The sequence below is a fragment of the Teleopsis dalmanni genome, chromosome 2 (genome assembly GCF_002237135.1).
Source record: "Teleopsis dalmanni isolate 2A chromosome 2, ASM223713v2, whole genome shotgun sequence".
NCBI classification, from domain to species: domain Eukaryota; kingdom Metazoa; phylum Arthropoda; class Insecta; order Diptera; family Diopsidae; genus Teleopsis; species Teleopsis dalmanni.
The window spans coordinates 95,454,782-95,476,910 of record NC_051847.1 but is presented as its reverse complement, the minus strand read 5'-3'; the positions used below and the strand labels follow the sequence as shown (position 1 = coordinate 95,476,910).

The 22,129-nt window shown below is 30.1% G+C and overlaps 2 protein-coding genes and 1 long non-coding RNA gene across 3 annotated transcripts in view; 2 read left to right on the top strand and 1 right to left on the bottom strand.

Annotated features, from left to right (window-relative positions):
- Positions 1–22,129, top strand: part of LOC119675111 (sodium channel protein 60E-like) — a 149,770-nt gene that overhangs the window by 58,187 nt on the left and 69,454 nt on the right. The window lies entirely within an intron of this gene.
- Positions 4,152–7,118, bottom strand: LOC119686150 (sodium channel protein 60E-like). The gene is made up of 11 exons (XM_038100645.1): positions 6,963–7,118; positions 6,554–6,881; positions 6,388–6,470; positions 6,108–6,327; positions 5,898–6,032; positions 5,619–5,837; positions 5,065–5,542; positions 4,918–5,006; positions 4,738–4,863; positions 4,434–4,604; positions 4,152–4,349 (listed from the first exon to the last, which is right to left on the bottom strand). The coding sequence occupies exons 1-11, from the start codon at positions 7,022–7,024 to the stop codon at positions 4,152–4,154; spliced, it is 2,109 nt and encodes a 702-aa protein (XP_037956573.1). The 5' UTR covers positions 7,025–7,118.
- Positions 8,564–9,506, top strand: LOC119686152. Its single transcript, XR_005252886.1, has 4 exons — positions 8,564–8,578; positions 8,915–9,065; positions 9,318–9,403; positions 9,483–9,506. It is a non-coding gene; the product is annotated as an uncharacterized LOC119686152 (long non-coding RNA).

Genomic DNA, 22,129 nt, shown 5'->3' with positions numbered 1-22,129 from the left:
AAAAAAATAAAATTATAATAAAGAACAAAAGAATTATTGTTCCCAAATTATCATATTTCTACAATCCATCCTTAAAAGCAGTATACCTAATACAAACCCAACCCACACTTCTAAATACAAGCAAATCATTAAGCCCGCTTTACTGTATGGTGACGTGGCAAATGACAAAGTGCATAAATCCATTATTAAACATAAGCTTCCCAGAAAATTCCGCTGAAAGATATCGTAAAACATACATGATAATAGTATATCGAAACGTTAGATATATACTACCTGTAGTAGCGTATATAATGGATTAGTTTTGTAGTTCAAACCTCACCCTAAAATTTTTTGTAACATTTTACACTAGATATACAGTAACACCCTGCTAAACGCTGCTTCGTTAAACGCTGTTCTGGTTTAGCACTCTTTTATTTCAACGACAACTGAGCGAATACGCTGTAGAAAACATAAATCTTTCTTGGATTGAGATAACAGAAAGATCTTTTAAGGGACTATGGAAGAACATTTGGCCAGATTTAAGTAAGAGCGAAGACATTGGACACTCTGTCGATATGTATGAAATAGTGGAAGAAATAGTGTAATTAGCGAAACAAACCGGTTTAGATGAGGTAAATGTGAAAGACGTCGAAGAAATAGTTCAAGAAACAGCAGCTAGTCTTTCTAATGATGAGCTCAAGGAATTAAATGTGCAAGAAGAAAACAAAAACATTAATGCTAGTGATTTCGAAGAAGAGCAAAAAGACCTTTCTTTTACAGACTCCGTTTGTAAAAAGGAGTTTGACCACTTCAATTGAAATTATGAACCAAATTGTTGAAAATGATCCAAATTTTGACAGGAAAATCAAAAATCAAGACGTCAAAATCAACACGGGGTGTTATAGATGCTTTATCCACTTATCAACAACTTCTAATAGAATGCATAAAGGAAACGTAAACTACATCAGATGTTTTCTTGACAAGAAGGCAGATAATTGGAAACACAGAATAAACAAAATGATCTGACTGACTTAGAATTTTATTTGCTTTTATATATATTCGTTTACATCGTTTTTGTTTTTGTAAGAAACAAATATTTGGTATTTAATTTAATACCTAAGCAATTTTCTATCAAACTTCCCCTAACCCCATTATTTATATGTTAAGATAGCCTCGTTTAGCACTGTCTCGCATTACGCTCTATTTTGATGGAATGTTTCCTACGCGTTTAGCGGGGTCTTATTGTAATAGAGTTTTTTCAATTAAATATTTTGATAAAAATAAGTTTTTTAACATTACTTTTTAAATGTGTCTCTATATACGCACATATCTATAAATAATCAACGTTATAAAATACATCCACGGTTGCCACTTATGGTACTTTAGTACTAAAATTGGTACTTTTTTTTCCGTTTGGTACTCATGTTCAAAAAATGGTACATTTTCGGCGACCCAACTTTATTGTGGATATTGTATTGTTTTATACTTTTTGTACATTTTATATAAATTGTATTTCCTTATAAAAAGACAATAGAAAAATTTTGGACCTTTTTTTACAGAAATGGTACCTTTTTAAACCAATTTTGGTACAGAAAAAAATTTTCAAATGGCAACCGTGAATACATCAAGAACAAAGTATAAAAACTGTTCGAACAAAACTGTAAACAAAGCAAGCTATTGTATTAAAATAGAGTCAACATTATTAAAATCTTGTAAGCATAACATTTATATGTACTACTCACAGTTTTACTGTCAACACTTAAAACAACGCTGTTATTAATATTGACCAAAACATTTAAAGTGAATGAGAATTATAATATGAAACAAGCTTACATATATGTTTAGCACCTATTTAAGTCACAAACATCAAAAACGATCATAATTGTGGATAATTTAATAAAAATTTACGTTTTATTCAACAATTCTCTGTAATTTTTTAGCACAATATATATTTTGTTTATGCAGAGAAATATGAGAACTAGAAAGGTAGACCATATGGAACAATAGAAGCTATTTGAGCATAGTTTGATGTTATTAACTAAACATTCGAATAATCATTTAGGAATAATGAAATGCTTTCGTTAAAAATTATGAATTATAAATTTATATTAATTAACAACGCAACGGCTGTTCTACTTCTGATTTAAATTCACAAGAGACCACTATAGCAGTAGTTAATTAATGAATTAATAGCTTGTTTTGAGAGACCCATTCCTTGAACCTTATGTCTGTACAGACCGTAGTTGTGCAGACTTCTTATGGAATTACTGAACAGTTACGAAGTACACTTTGGATAACAAAATAATATCGCACACAAAGACACATTCGTAGTGGCTCAAATTATACCTACTACATAAAATCATCTGATCATAAAAGATAACGAAAATCTTCATGGACCATACTAAGCTAAGGCGATTGAGTGTAAATATTGTGTCAGATTAAAAGAGTTTTTAGGACCAACGTTATTAACAAGGACTTACTAATATCTGTGGGAATGTGAAGCTATATTAAGCAGAATATTAGGATCGAATATAAGTATTCAAAGAGGAAATTCGTATTTGTATTTATGTGTCAGAAAATTAGAGTCAGAACATCTTCATTAGCAGTCAGTCGAAAAAAAAATTAAGTTCAAAAGTTGTAAAAAAGTTATGGTGTCTGAATTTATAACCAATACCATACATATATATAGAACAAAATACAAAATAGTATTAAAATTTAACAAGTAAAAAAATAAATATAATTAATTAATTCAGTTATTCTGATTATATCTGCTTTATGATTTCATTCTAATATAAACACAGCAAGCGAATTTGTTAATAAACTTTCACAGCAAATTAACAAAACTCCAGAAAAATGTGCGAACATAAGTTAAGTACGGCTATGGGTTAGTTGGTTAAGAAGCGCTGACTCTGAGCTTTAAAATTGGTAGGGCACGAGTTTGATTCCTGATACTTGCAGTCTCAAAAAATTATTTACGAATAATTAAATATAAGAATTATTTCCAAGCCCACTGAAGATGGGTTTCTGACAATACTCGAAATAGCTGTATGGTCAGCCAATTCAATTAATGAAAATAATATAAAATGAATTTTTGTTGTTGTAGGTCACTACTTTTCGAAGCCTCTTTATAAATTATAATTTCGAAATAAAATAATTTGCTAAATAATTTGAAAAAGTATTGAAACCGAGACTTTCACGTGAAGAAAAGATTGACGAATGAGAAAATATCATGAGTACATAGCAAATATATTTAATGTTCCTTGTGTCGTGAAAAAGCGAAATAAAGATATTTTATGTTAAAATTTAAAATAGCCTTTCAAGTGTGCTTAAAAAAAAGATATTTTTTAATTTTTTCCTTTAAGAATTAATACAAAAATCATATAAAATCTTTAGTGAATGAAAAGAAAAATAGTTGCATTAACTATTTTCTTATGAAATGATAAAACGAATGCGAAATGATTAACATTTTATTTAAAATTTTTAATTAAATTTGGTATGCATTTTAACATCTTGAATAAACACAATTCCTACTAACATCGATAATCACATCAAATAATTGCTTTATTTTTTTTTTTTAATTGTTGTTTAGTTTTGGATTTAATTCCGCAAGGAATTTTCAAATTGTCCTTTCATTTTAATTTTAATTTTAGTTATTTAAGTAATTTTTTAATTTTTTAGTATTTTTATTATAAAATTAATCAAGACACCCAAACACATATAAATAAAGTTCTCATCAATCTCTTATGCGCATTTTGAATTGAGATGCAGGTGGAGTGCACAGATCCTGCAATACTTACCTCCTTTTTGGACTTCAATTCCTCTGAATTGAAACTATTGAGCAACAAGGCCAAGAACAAGTTTAGCACCATAAAATTTCCCATAACGAGAGTTGGCAAAAATATCGCAAAGCAGGACGAAGCTCCTTGCTGCAATAAATATGAGAAATAATGTACTAACATGGATCATTTTATTTATTTTTAAATAAGACACCAACCTCTTCTTCTGCTCGCATACAATCCCAAAGTGGCTCGATCCATTCACCACATAATATGCGAAATATCATCATAAAGGAATGAAAGAAGTCATTGAAGTTCCATCTATTGAAGTAAGAAATAAATCCAGTTCATTGCATTACTACATCTGCAGCCTTATGAATTCAATCTATTATAAACTTACCTTGGCACTGGGTCTGGATCGAATTTTTCAGGTGTATAGTCTTTTGAAAACAGTTGCATACCAATCACAGCGAAAATATATATAACTATAACTAAAATAAGGGTCAGATTACCCAAAGCACCTATTGTCGAAATAATAATGCTGAGCAGAACTTTCATCGTCGTCCAGGATTGTGCTAACTTTAAAACTCTTAGCTGAAAGACGCACATTTTTAACAAAATAAAATTAGTATGGTTAGAAAATTCTATTCCAATAACTGCATTAAATTAAATACTTACCAATCTCAAGCCCCTTAATACACTTAAACCATCTACCAACTCAAAAATTATATCTAACAGACTTGCTGTTACAATGATGAGATCGAAAATGTTCCATCCGCAAAGAAAAAAATCCTTTGATAAAGCCATTAACTTAATAATACATTCGAACGTGAAGATCGATGTGAAGACCTGCACAAAATAATAATTTAATTTTCTTATTACATATATACATATACATATATATGTATGCATATATACATATATAGATTTATATATATGTACTTTTGTATAAAAGTTATGGAATGGGTATGGGTAATCTTACTTTGTTTCCCACATCTAATGCATTGCGAAAGTTCTCGCTCATGCCGTGGTGCTCCATGGCGAGAAATGCCGTGTTCAGTACAATGCACAGCGTTATGGCTAGTTCAAAAAGTGGGTCTCTAACCACCTGAAATGATATGCATTTTTATTTTTCTTCATTAATTTTTCGGTCATAAATTACCTTATATAAGCAATTTTGTATTTGCAGCCAACCCTCGTAGTCAATGCAACATTGTACACATCTGTCACAATTACGATCTGGAAGATCATCTGTAAAATAATTAAATAATGTTAAACATTCATAGATTGTTTTGCTGTTGTAAGTTACCGATAACAACGATTTCGGAAGAAAACTCTTGATGCAACGCATAAATGTTATGCTTTTTGATTCGGGCAATGTTTCCATTGCATTTTATTAGACGCACCTCGCGTGGCGATAGTGCCAACGTTACTGGTGTAAGCTCGTTTTGTAGTTCCACTGTTGAAACGTTGACCATTTCAGTGCCAGTGTCCTGTTCCTCGTGGTCGTCAACAACTCCCGAATCATCTTGCGAAGATTCTCGATTCATGCCGCTTGAGTTGGAACTTGCTTGTCGACTTGTGGGCAGTAATTGACCTTTGTAGTCTGAGGGGTAGAGCATGTTTGGATTTTTAGTGCTTTCGTCCTGAAAGCAGATACGGGTTTTTTGTTGCGCATCTTTCGCACGATGTGGTTGCTGCGCTTGTAATTCCAGTGCTTTTGGTCGCTCTGTGTTGCTGTGGCGTGGACTCGGACTCGGGCTCGGCGTAACAGATCTACTTTTACTCTACAAGTATGTAAGGAACGTAAATGTGTAAATTAAGGAATTAAGAAAACAAAATATGTATCCTTTGTGAACATACCTGGCCATTTCCGTTGCTGTCGTTGTTATTGGCACCATCCTTCCCTGACTTAAGCTTTTTTCGCCGTGTCTTCTTCTTACTGTATGAGGCAAGTAGAACACCTTTTCGAGAATCAATTTTCTTCTTGTTGTTTTTGTTTAACTTTTTTACGTTTAGAACGGACGGGTCAAAGCTAAAAGTTGAATCATCTCGGTGATCTAGTAAGTCTTTTTTGCGTTCCTACGAATGAGTTTATTACAATTTACAGTTAAAATAAAAAAGTATGGGAGAATAACTTACTTCATTGGTGATTTCCGCTTCCTCCTCGTAACTTAACGCTACAACGGCTAACATTAGGTTTATTAAGTAAAATGAGCCAAAAAACACAACCACAGTAAAAAAAGATACACTCATTGGTCCTGATGTGGCCAAGACCTTAACAATTGCACAGAAGTTGTTCTTTAGTTTCCATTTTCCAAACATTTTTCAAACATCAAGAATTCAACTTACCATGTTATAAACATTTTCCCAGTAGTCCAGCGTGATCAACTGAAATGTCGTCAGCATGGACCACATGAAGTTATCGAAGTTGGTGTATCCATGATTTGGGTTCTCGCCAACACACAAACACGTATAACCAAGTGGGCAGTGACGTGCGCCAGTCAAGTTACCACACAGCATTGGAAGCTCTTCTTCGTCATAGAGCCAGTTTTCCGTATCGTTAATCCAGCTACAAAAGAGAAATTAATTATTGCATTTTAATATATTTCCAAAAAAGTGTATTGCTTACATTTTCCACTCTATATCGGTCGCATTCAACCAATCATCTGGAAGATTTTTTACACACTTATTGCGCAGCTCCCCCATGTAAACCTGAAAAGATAAAGAATTAGTTTAATCATGAGCATTCACTGCTTTATGCACATCTAAGGTGTATGCAGGAACGATTCACTTACTTGCAATGCAAACAGTGCAAAAACCATTAAACAAAATATCGTCAGCGTCATGACCTCAGCCAATTGGCGGAACGAGTGCAGCAGTGCGTTTATGATAGTTTTAAGTCCTGGCATAATTGAAACAGTCTTAAGTGCTCGCAGCACGCGAAATGTACGCAAGCCGGCCAGATTGCCAACATCCATGCCGATGGTGGCGTAGCCGCTTGTGATGACAACGAAGTCCAGCCAATTCCACGGGTTGCGCAAGTATGTGTATTTATTGAGCAAAAATCCTTTCGCAATGATTTTAATTACCATCTCAATGCTATAAATGGCAAGGAAGATGTACCTGCACACAATACAATACAATTGAATGATGAATTAATGAAGTAATTTTTTTTTTAAATTAAACTAAAGCATCAAAACTTACTCTGCTTCCTCCACTGTCTCAGTCATGGCTAAGAAAATGCAATTGAACAAAATTGTGGCCATGACGCAATAATCGAAGAATTGATTGGTGGCTATGTAGACACAGATCCTTCGTATCGTGCTCCACGGGTGAAACAGGAAGAGACTTTTGGTGCCAGTAAAGCGATGAATATAATTTTTACGAAATCGCTTCGAAACAACGCAGAAAGTCTGGAAATAAAATAAAATGTTTGTTTATAAATTTCTTTTATATTATATGTAAGTCTAAAATAGTAAGTAGTTTTCGAAATAAAATTAAAATTTTTGAATCTTAATTTTGCCATCTAGTGTTCATATTTTATTAACAAACGTGCCATCTGTTGTTAAAATTGTACTAAAATATTTTAATAACGTGTTAGCCATCTGCCGTTCAAAAATGTTACTGTAAACTTTAAACATTTTGCGCCCTCTTGTGCTCAGTTATATTTTGTACATTATTGCAGTTTGTTTAAAATTTTTATCGTAAATTATAATAACGATTATGTTTTTATGTATATTAAAATCAATTAAGTTGTGTATAAAATATTTATATATAATATATGGAAAAATTAAAATTATTAATTAGAAAAAATATTGAGAGAATTTTATAATAACATTATTATTATTAAATCTTTCACGCAGATATGTTGGACACTTTAGCTTATAAACACTAATGACCACAGTTTCATGATCATTTAGAAAAAATTTAAAATTAATAATTAATAATTAGTTGATAAGATATAGAGACATACATCTAATACGCAGATTCCGTTGTAAAATTCAACGTATGTCTGACTACGTATTAAAATCAAAACTTTCCGCTTTCATTCAAAAAGTTGTTTAGACATCAATATCGGTTATAAAAATACTTAAAATCGAATTATTTTATTCACACAAAGTCTCGACAAAGTCTGACCATGTGTGATTCACTAAAATCCAAAATTTTCTGCATATTTTGAAAGTAAACTTGATTTGAAAAGCGGAAACACGGACAGTTTATACTTTTAAAAGATTTGTTGGTGTTTACGAAATTTAAGTATTTCTTAACCATTGGTTAAGAATCTCTGGTTATCTAACACGCTTAATAATAAGCTAACCGGTTATGATTAGCAGAAATTCTAGCAATTAAAGCAGTTTTTCTGTCAAAATAAAATGTTTATCATCATTTTGCATGGTTTTATTTATTGGGTCTGAAGTTATATTAAAATAAGTACAATTTTTTTTATCTTTTGTATAATATTATATTTATATGTTTATTGTATTTAGAAATTTAGTTAAGATTTCAAGTAAGCATGTAATAACTTGTTAATATTAATGAAGAAATTAGTTGCTTTTATTTGTTATATCAATTTTTTTATAAAGCAAGAAAATTTTCTACATTTATTTGTCGCTTGAGTTTTTGATTTGCAAAATTTAAACAAAATTGAAAATTAGTATCATTAGAAAAAGATTTTAAAAGGTATTAAAAATATTCTCTGAACACTTCATCAAATCATCAGTTGATCGAAGAAAATCAGTCAGTTAACAAAAATTTCCGTTAAAAATTTAAATGATTGGAAGTGCTTAAAATTAACCGGAGAAAGATAAGCATTTAATTTAGTAAGTTAAAATATATAATATATATTGACGCAAATTAGGTGTGTCTATAATTTTAAAAATAGATATTAAATCTTTTAATAAGTTTTGAAAAAGAATTAAATGCCTTGCGGGGTAAATAATGTAAAAGTCAGGCAAGCGTATGCCTTAACAATACTTTCTTATTGATGAAATTATAAAAATTACATTTAGAAACCTTTACAAAAATATGTAGTAAAAACATACATAAAATTTTGCAAATTCTGTGTTAAAATTTAAATTGCATTTAAAATATTTTTTATGTGGAATAGAAATTTAGATCGTTGTTTGCGCCATCTACATTTCATGATTCTTTTTCAGTTAAATGTCAAAATTATCGATTTACTGAAGGTGATTGTCAGCACTGCTCCGCATCGCTGCGAAGCAAAGCTGTTCAGCCAAGCAATTTCCTGTTCATCGTTCTTTCGTTCTCGAGTCGCCTTTGTGTGAAGAAAGAAAAATGAGAGCTAAGGTACTTGTTTGCAAATTAATATAAAAAAATTTGGTGTTTGCATTTATTAACTTATAACAGTGTTTTATGTAAATTATTAAAGTAACTGAACATAGAAATATTGAAATTTAATTGAAAATATAAATGCTTTAATGTTTTATAGTGTAATTTTGCGCAGGTCGCCATATTTGCTTGTGAATAAAAACACGTGTTTTTTTTTTGCATTTTCTGCTGGGAAAAGAATTTAAAATCAATTTTTGTTTTTAATTTCAGTGGCGTAAGAAGCGTATGCGTAGGTTGAAGCGTAAACGCAGAAAGATGCGTGCAAGGTCCAAATAAACCCGTATTAAGTTGTTAAGGTAAGTGACAAGTCAGGAGCGCTAGCGCTCCCATGCATTTGCGAGGGTTTACGCTAATTTGTGTTTTTCTTCTTTGCAGGTCTTGTTTTATACATCTCCAAACGCAAAAATAAGGAACTTCCTGTTTAATTGGCACCAGTGCGCTTTAAGAATTTTCCTCATGGAACGTGCGTAAAATTTTTAAAATAAAGAGAAATCTTTGGATTATTCAAGAAGTCGAAATAATTTGCATTTTTTTAATTGGAATTTGAGGGAACGACAGTTGCTATAGTGGTTGATTGATTGTTTTTTCTAATTGGCAGTAAATATTCACTGAGAACAGGCATTTCCAGTAAGAATTTTCACGTAATGAAACCCTACTTAGTTTTGGGCGTCTAATAAGAAATGTTTAGGTATTTTTGGAAATAGTTGTGTGCAAAAATTAAAGATTATATTCAAAGAATTTTATTTGTTATGTGAAAATTGGTTAAGTGCAATTGTTTAAGTGCAGCGAGATCGTTAACTTTTGTTCAGAAACATCCAGATAAAAGAGTATATTGGAATCAATGAACATTTGGGCGCAGATGTTTGAGTCAAGAGTAGTTTTTATAATTTGGTGGATTTAAAAATTAATTAATGTATGCGTAAAAATAGTGTATTTTTCACAGGATGTAAATTTTTTGAGAAGATTCTTATAGGTTTTTCTACTTAGTTTTTGCAAAACTCTTGAAGCAAAATCTGTATTTTAGGTTCGTATCTTTCTATTTAGTGCTTTTAATTTGTAACGGAAGTGTTAGTAACACGGCGATTTGTTACGGAACTGATATTAACGATATACTTGTAGTAACTAAACTAGTAGTAATGTGGTGACTAACAGTAAGTAACTAGTAGTAACACTGGTTCTTGTAGTGAAACTGGAAGTAAAGAGTAGTCTTAAGTATTGTCAGTTGTTGAATTTGTATTTTATTGAATAAATATCTCGGCAGTTTATAGAATACCTCTTCAATACGAAGGCCTGAAAACTGAACTGTCGTTTTGGAACAATTTTGGTTGTTTTGTGATCTAAAACGTACCACATGTTTATGCTGTTGTCGCAAAGGCAGAAGCATTTGTAAGACATTACGCAATGGATTCAGCAGAAGCATGGATTGCTTACTCGTTGGCTATAGCGCCATAAAGCAATAAGATTTAAATTTGTGTGTGCGATTGTGTAAGAAAACAGATGGGTGACATTACAACAGTTGTATCGTTTATTATAACATGATTATATTGCTATGAGATCTCAGGTTTTGTGGACTACCTTTTCATTGCAGAAATCTATTTGATTATATCTATTATATATTATATCTATTATATATTATATCTATTATATATTATATCTATTATATATTATATCTATTATATATTATATCTATTTGAAGACAAATAGTTAATTTCGTATCTATGTATGAATAGATTTATTTTTCAACTCGTTTATTGGTTTAGAGAATGTTTGTTTTGGACTATTCCTTTCTTATTACAATAGGAACTCTACAGTTAGCTAAAACATAGCTGCAGCCTGTTTAAGTTTATATTTCTAGGAGGTGTACATAATTGAATCATGAGGGGCTAACATTATTCATATTCCAAATGCCAGTGACTTAATGGTACTGTATAAATCATTGACATAAATCATTTGTGTAAATGTATATTTTAGTTGCTGCTTTACCCTGGTTCTCGGTCCATTGCTAGACATGTTGAAATTCCCTGTTCTGTTAATTTTATTTACCTAGTATACGTCATGACTAGAATACATTATGTCAATCAAATATTAGCATTTCTCGATTTTGAAACACTATATCAGGCGCAACCAAATCAACAGAATTTTATATAATATCTATGAAACAGAAAGAACAGTTGCTCCCTCAGTATCTTTAATGTCATATGTAGAAGCTTTGGTTGACATAGTTAATCTTTTTTCCTTTAACTGGAATTTCTTAAATTTATGGGACTATAAATTTTATTACTACTGTGTACTGTGGTAATTATGTATATTGCAAAATAATTGACTAACAAATTAAGTGAGCTATATAAATATTAAAAGCTATAGGGTTTCGGGTCGATAAGTAAAATTAAATTGTCTTCACAGTTTTTGTTCAATTTGTAAAATACTTGAACAGATCAGCTAACTTAGAAGTAATGCTAATGTATGTTTTGGATCTGTGGAAGTCCACAAGGCGAATTCATAAAGTCTCAAACGTAATTGCCTTAAATTTTTCTGAAGAGTCTCAAACGAGCGAAACATTATGTCAATATATATACATATACATAAAAATGTAAATATAATATTAGAAATGATATAGGTTTTAAGGTAGAGTTTGAAAAGGAGGAAGACTTATTTAGTTCAAAAAGGGTTGGGAACTAGTCACCGCGTCACTGCATCCTCGAGGATTATTATGACACTTATTGTGTATTTAGTTACTTTATTATTTATGATGATAAGTGAGGAATGTCTGGAATTTTTGTTTCGTTCTGATATATTTAATAAGCAAAATTTCATTCACAGGGGGCTCAATTCAAGTGTTCTATATATTTTATCCACTAATGTTTTTGCTTGTTGTAAATAACTTTAAAAATAGAAACATGATTTGTCGAATTGAAACCACATTTAAAACGATATCGGACCTACCGAGATTGTAAAAATATAACCATATCAAATGAATTTCAACTTGACGAATCAATAACAAAATGATCAAATTTTACGTTCTTATTTATAAAAAGTGTAAAACATGATCAAAATGAGTAATATTTTCAACAGTTTTACGAACTGTATAGAGATATCGTTGTAATAATCAATTTGAGTAAAGAATCATAGACATGCGACAACAATATAACACATCGTAAAACCTGTTCCAGATATTTTATTCATGTTATTTCTTTTCCATTGGTCTTGCTTAATGAAATACACTACAACAATTTAACACAACTTGAGAAGGATGTACACTAAAATTATTAACACTACAATAAAGCTTAGAAAGTAATAGAATGTCAAGAAAGTAAAATACATACATAGAACCGTAAAACTAGATTAAGAATTTAGGAGAAGCGCATTTATTTCTTAGAAGTGAATTTACTGAAGCTGCAAGTTTTTAGATTTGAAATGTGGACCTTACAAGTGCAGTACATATTATATAGGAGAGAAAATATTATATTGAAATAGCTATTTTAGTATTACTAACAATAAATTTGTCAATATATAACGCCAGATAATTATATTCTGCTGATATTTGAAAGAGTTAGTAACATGTACAGCAAAAGATTTTTAATGAAAATTTTTCTCAATTATGTATAATTTTTCATGTATCTATTCATCACTGTAGTATAATAAAGTAGAATATCTTCCAAAGTTATAGTCTCAGTAGCCAGCACTATTTTATATATTTTAGTTTTTATTTATACAAACTAAACTATCATTATTAATAAATAAACAAGAAAGTCTTCCAAAATTTTTGTATGGTACACAAGTAAAAACTGCTTTTTTTGTTAGACCGGATAACAGAAAGGTATATGGTTAATAAAATGAACTCCTTCCTAAATGTGCTCATTCTCGATTGATTGAAGTTTCGATAATAAAGATTTCACTGTATGTACATATGTATAATATGGATTGTACATAGATAACAAAACAAAATATAATTTTCAAAAAATACTACACCAAGATTTAGGAAATAATTTACTGATTTTTATATTTTGCCATAATGTAGAGTACATAAAATAAACTGATGAAAAACTATAGAAAAACAAATTGTTTAATTTATTAACACTAAATATGAAGTATTTTGCAATTAATATACAATGATTTTTTGTTCTGCAATATAAAAAAAACTAAAAGATTTAAATTTGTTAATTTTATTCTACATATAAAGCCTACAATAAAAATAAGTTTATGGTTCACAGTAAAGCTACACTCGCAAAGCTTTCAAGGTAGTAAAACCAAAATGTGGCAGCAGTTTGTTTACAGCGGCTTGCAGCATAAATGGCAACACCAAAACCGAAATCAGCTGTTAAAAATTTTGTTTACATACACGAATATAAGAAAGTAAAAGTTTAGAAAAATTATGTTGCGTTAAAAACAGTGCTTTCATAATAATTATTGTGTAATAACAGTGTTTTATGCAAACTTCAAAACACATATATACAAAACGTAAATACAATATCTTGTAAGTTATTATAAAAGTTTGCCGCAGGACGCTTAATACGCATTTTATATTCGCCAGAGCTTTTATATTCTTTTGAACCGGTGTTTTATTATTTTTTATATAAACGCCAACTCAGAAATTATTTAACCTAATGTAGAATCAAAAATTATGTGATAATGTATTTAAGAAAAAAAAAAACTTGAAATTATTAACATGTATAACAATTTAAAATATACATATAAATCTGCAATTTTTCCTCATTAAATTTGATTGAAAATATTTACTAAAAGAAAACATGTGCAGCTGGGAAGTATAAATTCGTAGCAACACTGCGCCCTTTATTTACGTCAGTGCAAAACATACCAACAATATTTAATTTATTGAATGAAATCTTATAATTTTATTGTGTTACAATTTGTTATTAAAAAAAATCAAGTTCAATGTTTACGTATTTTTCTTGGTGATTTATTATTGAATTTATTCTGAATTTAATAAATTTTGATCGTACCATGCTTCTGAAAATAAGTGAATTCGCCCGCATTTTTTTTTTGTTGTCACGTACGTTAAACTATATTTTTAGCTGAAGCTTTCAGTTTAAGCATTTAAATCTTTTGATATTCCAATGATAAATATCTAAAATTGTTTCACATTATATTGTTTAAAAATAATGGATTTGATGCATCGAAAATATGTTAGATTAGAGCAGTCATGACGACAATCAAAAATAAAATACAAAATAAATCGATTTAAACGTTCTACGAAGCAGTGTTAGATTGTGTCTGGAGAAGTAAATTATTTTTCTTGAAACTTACTATATCGATATAGATAGTAAAACACTTAAAATTATATGGCTTTGCGTACGAAACTTATTTTTAGAAACTTAATTTTTGGAGATTTTGTTTTAATTAATATTTAATTGTTTTTTTTTTTTATTATTTCTTGCGACAGTTTTTTAAATTTCAGTAACAATAAACAATAAGAACACGGCAGATGTGGTATGAAAAGAAAAATTATATGACTAATATATTAAAAACGACTTAATCGTTAAATTTGTACTGAAAAATAGTTGAAATTGAAACGTATTCATTCTCGAACATTAAAGTCTTGCCAAGTTCTAGCAAGTGTAGGAAACACACTGTCCTCTCAAATATGTTTACTGTATTTCAAAATAAAGTTGTTTGATATTTTTATTCTTAGTGTTTTACAACATATTTTATAATTTTATAAAGAGGCTTTTCGAAAAGTAGTGAACTACAACAACAAAAATTCATTTTATATTTTACCTTTAAAGAGCTGTTTAAAGGTATTGTTAAATACCCATCATCATGGTCTTGTAAATGATTCTTGTATTTAATTATTCGTAAATAATTTTTTGAGACTGCAAGTACCAGGGATTGAACTCATGCCCTGCCAAATTTGAAGCTAAGAGTCAGCGCACCTTAACCAACTGACCCGAAACCGTACTTGACTTTTTTGTTCGCACATTTTTCTGGAGTTTTGTTAATTTGTTGTGAAAGTTTTATTAACAAATTCACGAAATCAGTAACCAGCTGTAGAATAATTGAATTAATTAATTATATTTTTACTTTTAATTGTTAAATTTCAATATTACTCAGTTTGTAGAAGCATTATTTGTTGCATGATTTATATATTCTTTCATATTTATACTATCTAATCTAGGAACGTAAAACCGAGAAATTCATGCTAATGTCACTCCACGAGTCGCACGTGCGTCAAATTTTTCAGACGAAAGTGACTATTACATTTAATAGAAATTAGAATATTTCAACTAGTGTACTTAGTAACTAGTATCTAGTATATTTATTATTTTATTTAATGAAAATAAAAATTTTTTCAGTAAGTCTCTTATTTCACAGTAGGAAGACTTCTAGGCTTGCAACAAATACGAACTCAATAAATCATCTGTTGGTAAGATCAAAGCGAAGTTTTTCATAAGAAAAATAAAAGAAAACAATAAATAAAGACTATCATGATATCAGAAATTATATTCTAATTGATTCCTGTAAAGATGAAGCTGAATTATGTTGTTAATATATAAATTTAAGTTTTGTTTATTTTAATATTAATAATGAAGTAAGATAGGTGATAAAAATTTGCATAAGATGTTATTAAAATTAATCAATATTTATTGGTTTCAATAATCAATATTTATTGTTCGTAAGAATACGCGGACCATGTCCATAATTCAGAAATATAAATATAAACAATTTTAAAGACAGTTATTTGTGAAAAATTTCATTGAAATTGATTTGTGTTTGTTAATTTCGACCAATAACTATGTATGGCAGACGGGCTTTGAAATAGGCAGACCGCGCCCATACTTTGAAAATTTCTAAATATTTTCAAAATAAACCTATATGCGAAATTTCAGTAAAATGAAAAACATTTATTAATTTTTATTGTAGTTTATATGAACTCGTTACACTGAGTGTCGGTTGGGACTCTGATTGTGAAAGCGATTATGAAATTGAAAAAATTTGGAGTATTACTTAAGGTGTGTTGACCAAAAGAAATTGGATCTAACCAAAGATATCTTTGGATCTTACTTGGATAAAAGAAACTGATCTAATTACTTCTAATTGTATGACTTTTATTATTTTATTATACAAAAATTGTATGTAAAGAAACTGTTAAGTTTCGATTAATATCCTAATAGTCCATATGATTTCCACAGTATTTTCATATTTTTCATACCTATATTATAAACTCCCTTTAAATCCCTTTAATAACTGTCAATAGTTAAGGACTGTAAAAAACTAAAAAAAAAAGAGATTTTTGTTTAATTCTTAAGGAAAGTAAAACTGGGACATATTGTTATGATACAATACTTCATGAAGGAAGGGCGGTATAAAATCGCAATATCGTTGTTTGGTGCAGTTAGACTAACTTTTGATTTTTATTATATATATATATTATGAACTAATGTTTGCGTAGAGTAAAGAGTTTAATTCGTAATTGACTGATAATCAATTTAGTACGATATTATATTTTCAGTGTGATATTTTCAATGTATGATAATGAAAATTTTTAACCATTGATATAATATTAATATTATTATTTCCATACTCCATTAGGAGCTTAAGGAGTCTACAAAAGTTTTCCGACAGGTTTCTATTTTGTGCTATTGCTCTCAACTCTTCAAACGATTTGCCCATCTCCTGCTGAACAGTTATTCTCCAGGTCATTGCTGGTCTGCCTCTGCGCCCAGTCCCCTGGGGGCTCCAAGTAAGTGCAGCATAAGCGATATCTTCATAAGGTTTACCCAGTGTATGTCCTATCCAACTATCCAACTATACTTCTTTCTTCTTATTTCGTTGTTGACGTTTGTTTGGTGTGTTTTTCTCCATAACTCTTTATTTTATACTCATATGTCTAATATATTGCACAGGCATCGATTGATAAATGATTGCACTTTTCTTTCGATTTCGGAGTTAGCAAGCTAGGCTTCTGATTCATATAGTTATACCGATTTGATGCATGCATTAAAAATTTTTATCTTGGTGTTGATACGTATATTGTGGGTCCGCAATATGTTCCGTAACCTAGCAAATGACACTCACGCTGTTTGAATACGGCTATTGATTGATGTACTTTTTCGCACCCCCATCCACCTATAGAATACTCCCTAAGTAAGTAAAGCTTTTGGTGTCTATGATGTGATGCCCATTGATTGTAAAGCGAGTTGAGTTTTCGGTTTTTATACGCATTGCTTCAGTTTTACTGATGTTTATCTTCAAGCCAATCTTTGATGATTCGTTCTGTAATTCATTAATTTTCGACTGCATTTGTTGATGCGAAAGCAGTCGGCATATTCTAGATCGTCCAGCCTAGTTTTTAGTCTCCGATTGATGCCGCGGTTTTGCAAATTGAACATTTCTAGAAACCAGTCAAGTACAATAATAAGAGTAGTGGAGATAAAATGCAGTTTTATTTGACTCCGGTTGTTGAAATAAATGGTTCCCTTGTTTTTCCATTATGCAGAACTTTGCACTCTGAACTCTGCCTCCATAGCTTTTCTTTATTGATTATTTTTTGCGGGATATCAAGTCTCTGTAGCAATGGCCAGATCGCCTCTCTATTGATTGAATCAAACGCCTTTTTCATAATCGACAAAGACTGTTCAATGATCTGATATTACACGTATATAAACTATTTTGAAAAAGAATTGAGTTTAAATAAGTTAACTTTAATTAAATTTAAAATTGAATTAATTTAATAAAATGAGTTCAGTTTCAGTTTTAATATACCATGAAGAGAAATAACTTTATGTTTCTGATCAAAAGCGATAGGGAGTTCCTTAGTGAACTATTATATATAGTTTACTTGTTATCGAGACAAAGTTAAATAAAAAACACTGTAAATAAATTATATACCATAAACTTTGAAAATCCTTCCAGTTTGCTACATTGCATACTAAATACGCAGATAATCGCTTCTGAAGTAAAAGAAAAATAATTTAAATTCCTATTATTGCTGCTTATTAAGTTCGCATCTGCTTTAATAGTTAATAAAATGTAACTTATGTGTTACTTTAGATTACTGTTCCTTTATGTGTGTTTAACTTGTAAAAAATAAAAATGAAAATAAAAATGAAAATGAAAATAAAAATAAAAAGGGATAACAGAGAAAAATCTTCTTACAATCGTATTAATTTAAAATCTGCATTTTCCAACAGTTGAAGTTTGTTCGAGCATGAAAATGTGTGGCAGTTGGTGGCAGCAGCAGGAATGTGTCGTAATAGTCGCGAGCGATTGTGGTTTATCAAGTTGCTTCATCACATCCTTCCAACACAGTTTGACGACGAGCTTGTGTCTATTAGACCAACAAAATGATATGCGATAAAAGTTTATCTCGAGTGGAAATTATGTTCCATGCAAGCGAAATGTCTAACATCGTTTGATACTTTTTTCTTTAGTTTGCTCTTTTTTTAATTTAGTTGATAGCTGAAGTTATACCTACTCCCACCGACCCTCTCTTAACTTTCTACAGAATTTAGAATTTCACAGAATGGCACTATTTCACTTTATTACAATTTGTGTTGTTTTCGACATACGACCTTCACCAGCAGTTGCACAAGGAATAAAGAAACGAACGAAGGAAAATTCAAGTCAAGCCATAAAAGAATTATACCTTTGTCGGCTGAAGGCACACTGCCCGAATCCGGTTGAAACAACGCCTAAATAGACGACGGATATTAAAGCGTCGAGCCGTCAACTGTTTTGTTGTGTTTTCGGTGCAATCTCTATTTCTACATGGACTCCATTTTCGACTCATTTCACCTGTCTTCCTTTAGAACTTACAAATAAGTCTTTTCTGTCGGGCTCAGCAGTGTTGAGGAGCAGCGAGAAAATTGGCGTAAATACCCGGAAAAAAGGTTCATTTCCGCTCAAGTAATGTAGTTTGTTTGTTTTGTTGTTATTTTTTTTTTTTTGTTCTGTTCATGCCAAAAGATTTTACGTGTTTTAGGTCTAATAGCGGTAAGATAAAATGTAATTTACATTACGAAAAGGAAGTGCAAAGTAACAAGCCTGAAACATCGGAACGAAAATGTTGGACAAATCATAGCGGGCCCCGCGCACCACACCAAAATCACTGCTTGTAATAAATTCACTTCATCAGGATTTACATCCGCCAACTCGAGTTCGTCTTCTAGATTAAATTTCATTTTGAATTACTTTTTAATTGTCTGCGTAATGGTTAATTTTTAATTGTTCGCTATAAATGGTTTTATTCTTAAGTTCTAATTATGATTAGATTTAAGCTAAGGATACACTAATTAGCAGATTTGGTAATAATTACACATTTTGTTTTTAGATTAAAATAATTTATTTTTTAACTGGTGTTAAAGTCTTAACGTGAAGAGTATCTGAAGATATTAGTATTGCATTTGACACCATTTAAGTAGTATTGTGGAAACGGATTGTATATATTTATGTGCATTCTTCGTAAAAATTTATCTGAATGATGATAAAAATTTATTTAAATTTCTTTATATATATATATATATATAATTTTTTTAAATTTCTTAAATTTAGTATAATTTAGTCAGTTACCAATATTAAGTTTTTCATAAATTTATATGTAAATATTTTACAATTTGATTACAAAACTTTTAAGTTTTTAACGCGAATTTAGGCTCCCACTGGAGCAAAGTGCTAAAAACTTTAAAGTTTGTCATTTCAATCATTTTGGAAGTCTATGGATGTGTTTTCTTATGACTGCTTCTGTATGCTTAGGCTCTTCTAAACTTCCTTCACTCATTTTGTGATATACGAACAGTGACAGCAGTATACGTTGGTTACGTCGACAGTCGCTGGCGGTTCCGCGCGAATATAGGTCCTCACAAAGATGTTTTACTACTTCATTTATTAATTATAAATCAAAAATAGCAAATTGCAAATAAATCTTTAAAATATATATTGTATATTAATTAGTTATTTTCAGTTAAAGTAAAAATTTAAAGTTTGGGGTACCCTTAATGAACCTTATGGTGTTTTTGATTGGTAAATATTTGGTTACTCTTTTAATCGAGATTTACTTTTAGTGCAATTTTCATATTCGATTGGTAAATCTGTATATTATTATAATTATTATTATTATTATTATTATTATTATTATTATGACATGTTCAGGATTTACATCGTAAATTTATCAACTTAGCCTATTCACAGATTGCATGTACAAAATCATTCCATTGGTCCTTGTTTCTCGCTATAAAACGTAGCTGGGTAAAGGGCTTCTTCGTTTCGTTGCCTACTGTTCTTCGCCAGGTCGATTTGGGCCTCCCTTGCTCTCCTCACTCTGCGAGTTCCACTCCATCACGGCACGGGCAATAGCATCCGACGATTTCCTTGATGTATGGCCCATCCCTCTATATATACACAATGGCCCATCTCATTGTGTATATGGTAAAATATACCTCTCAATGGTATATTTTACTATTTAGAGGTGAGGAAAATTAGATTTTTTATTTTGAATTCATGCATTTTTTGGGAATCTTAGAGAATATAAACAAAAAATGGCTTAATTTTAAGACTTTTTTGTTAAGACTTTTTTCGATCATTGAAATTTTCTGATAAATGATGAATTGTTAGATCAAAAGTACGAATTTTAACTATTAACCATTTATTTTATCTCATGAACAAATCCGGTTTTGCATTTTTCTTTATTTATTTTTATAATGTTATAGCAATAAAGCAAAATATTTCAAGTAAATATAAAATTAGTGACATATGCTAAAGAAAAGTCTCTTCAAACCTTATATCATACATATATAATATTCCTATAAGTAACTGCAGCAATTTTCTTAAATGGGGGAGTTATGCTTGTTCTTTGATATAGCCTGTACGCGACTTCTCTAGTCTTTATATCTGCTTTGCGATACCCTTAGCATACTACTAACTACATATCGGTAGTATTACAATGGTCCATTATTTGCGCTCAAGTAGGTAGATCGTCACTCCACTTTAACTCAACCTAACTCCAGCAACAAAAATACTTCAAAATAAAATTTATTATTTATTAAATTGAAATTGCAATACACTTATCACTCGTAAAGAATACAAAGGAGTCTGTGTGTACTTATTAAAATTCAAGTTACATCGGTAATTCAAAACAATCCTTTTAAGTAAAAAATGACAAAAAAATAACATAGTTTTAAAAACTATTTATTGCTGCACTTTAATGAATGTTTAAAAAAAAACACTTTCGTTTATTTTTGCATTCAATGTGAAAATATAAAATACTTTCGTGTAGTTTAAGTACCAGAAACATTAAAATTTCGTTTTTCCCTTGAATTACTGCACAAAAATTGCAGAATTACTAACAGCCATGGATGGGAATGTGTGTAAACACTAGTCTGTCTGTTTGTTTATTCTTCCGTCTCGTTGTATTTTAGCAGCGAGTGTTTCTTTTCCTTTTAAGTAACGTTGGGTTGCGTTTGGTTGCGTTGTGTAGTGTTGGGTAACGTTGGTATCCTTTTGCTGTTATTTTGTTATTTATAGCACTTGGTGCGTCACTATTTGTGCCTTTTCGGTCAAAAAGTAAATTTGTTAAAGTGCGCGAAAATGAATCCATAAACAAAACAAATAAAAACAAAGCCAGATAGAAAGTTTTCCATTTTCATTAAGTAAAAAATATGAAAAGAAAACAAGAATAATGCACTAAAAAAAGTTTGGAAACAAAAGGAAACTATGTAAAATGAGTAAAAGCGTGAGAATAAGTCAGGAAAACTAATTTCACAACAACAACTTTTGCATATCCTCTTAGTTTTTTTTTTCCATTTTAGGTGAAACAAAAACTATTACAAGAAAAGTTAACGAAGCAAATAACTAATACTTAAACTCAACGAAATACTTGGAATGTCTTGCAATCATTTTTCATATTTCACATATTCTTGTACTTGAAATAAATCGTTTTATAAGAATTGACTTAAATCAGTGAACAGAATATATATATTGTATATGTAATTGTTATAATTATTATCATTTTGGTTTGGGTATATTTGTTAAAATAAAATATTTGAAAATAATATGACTAGTCATTCAAA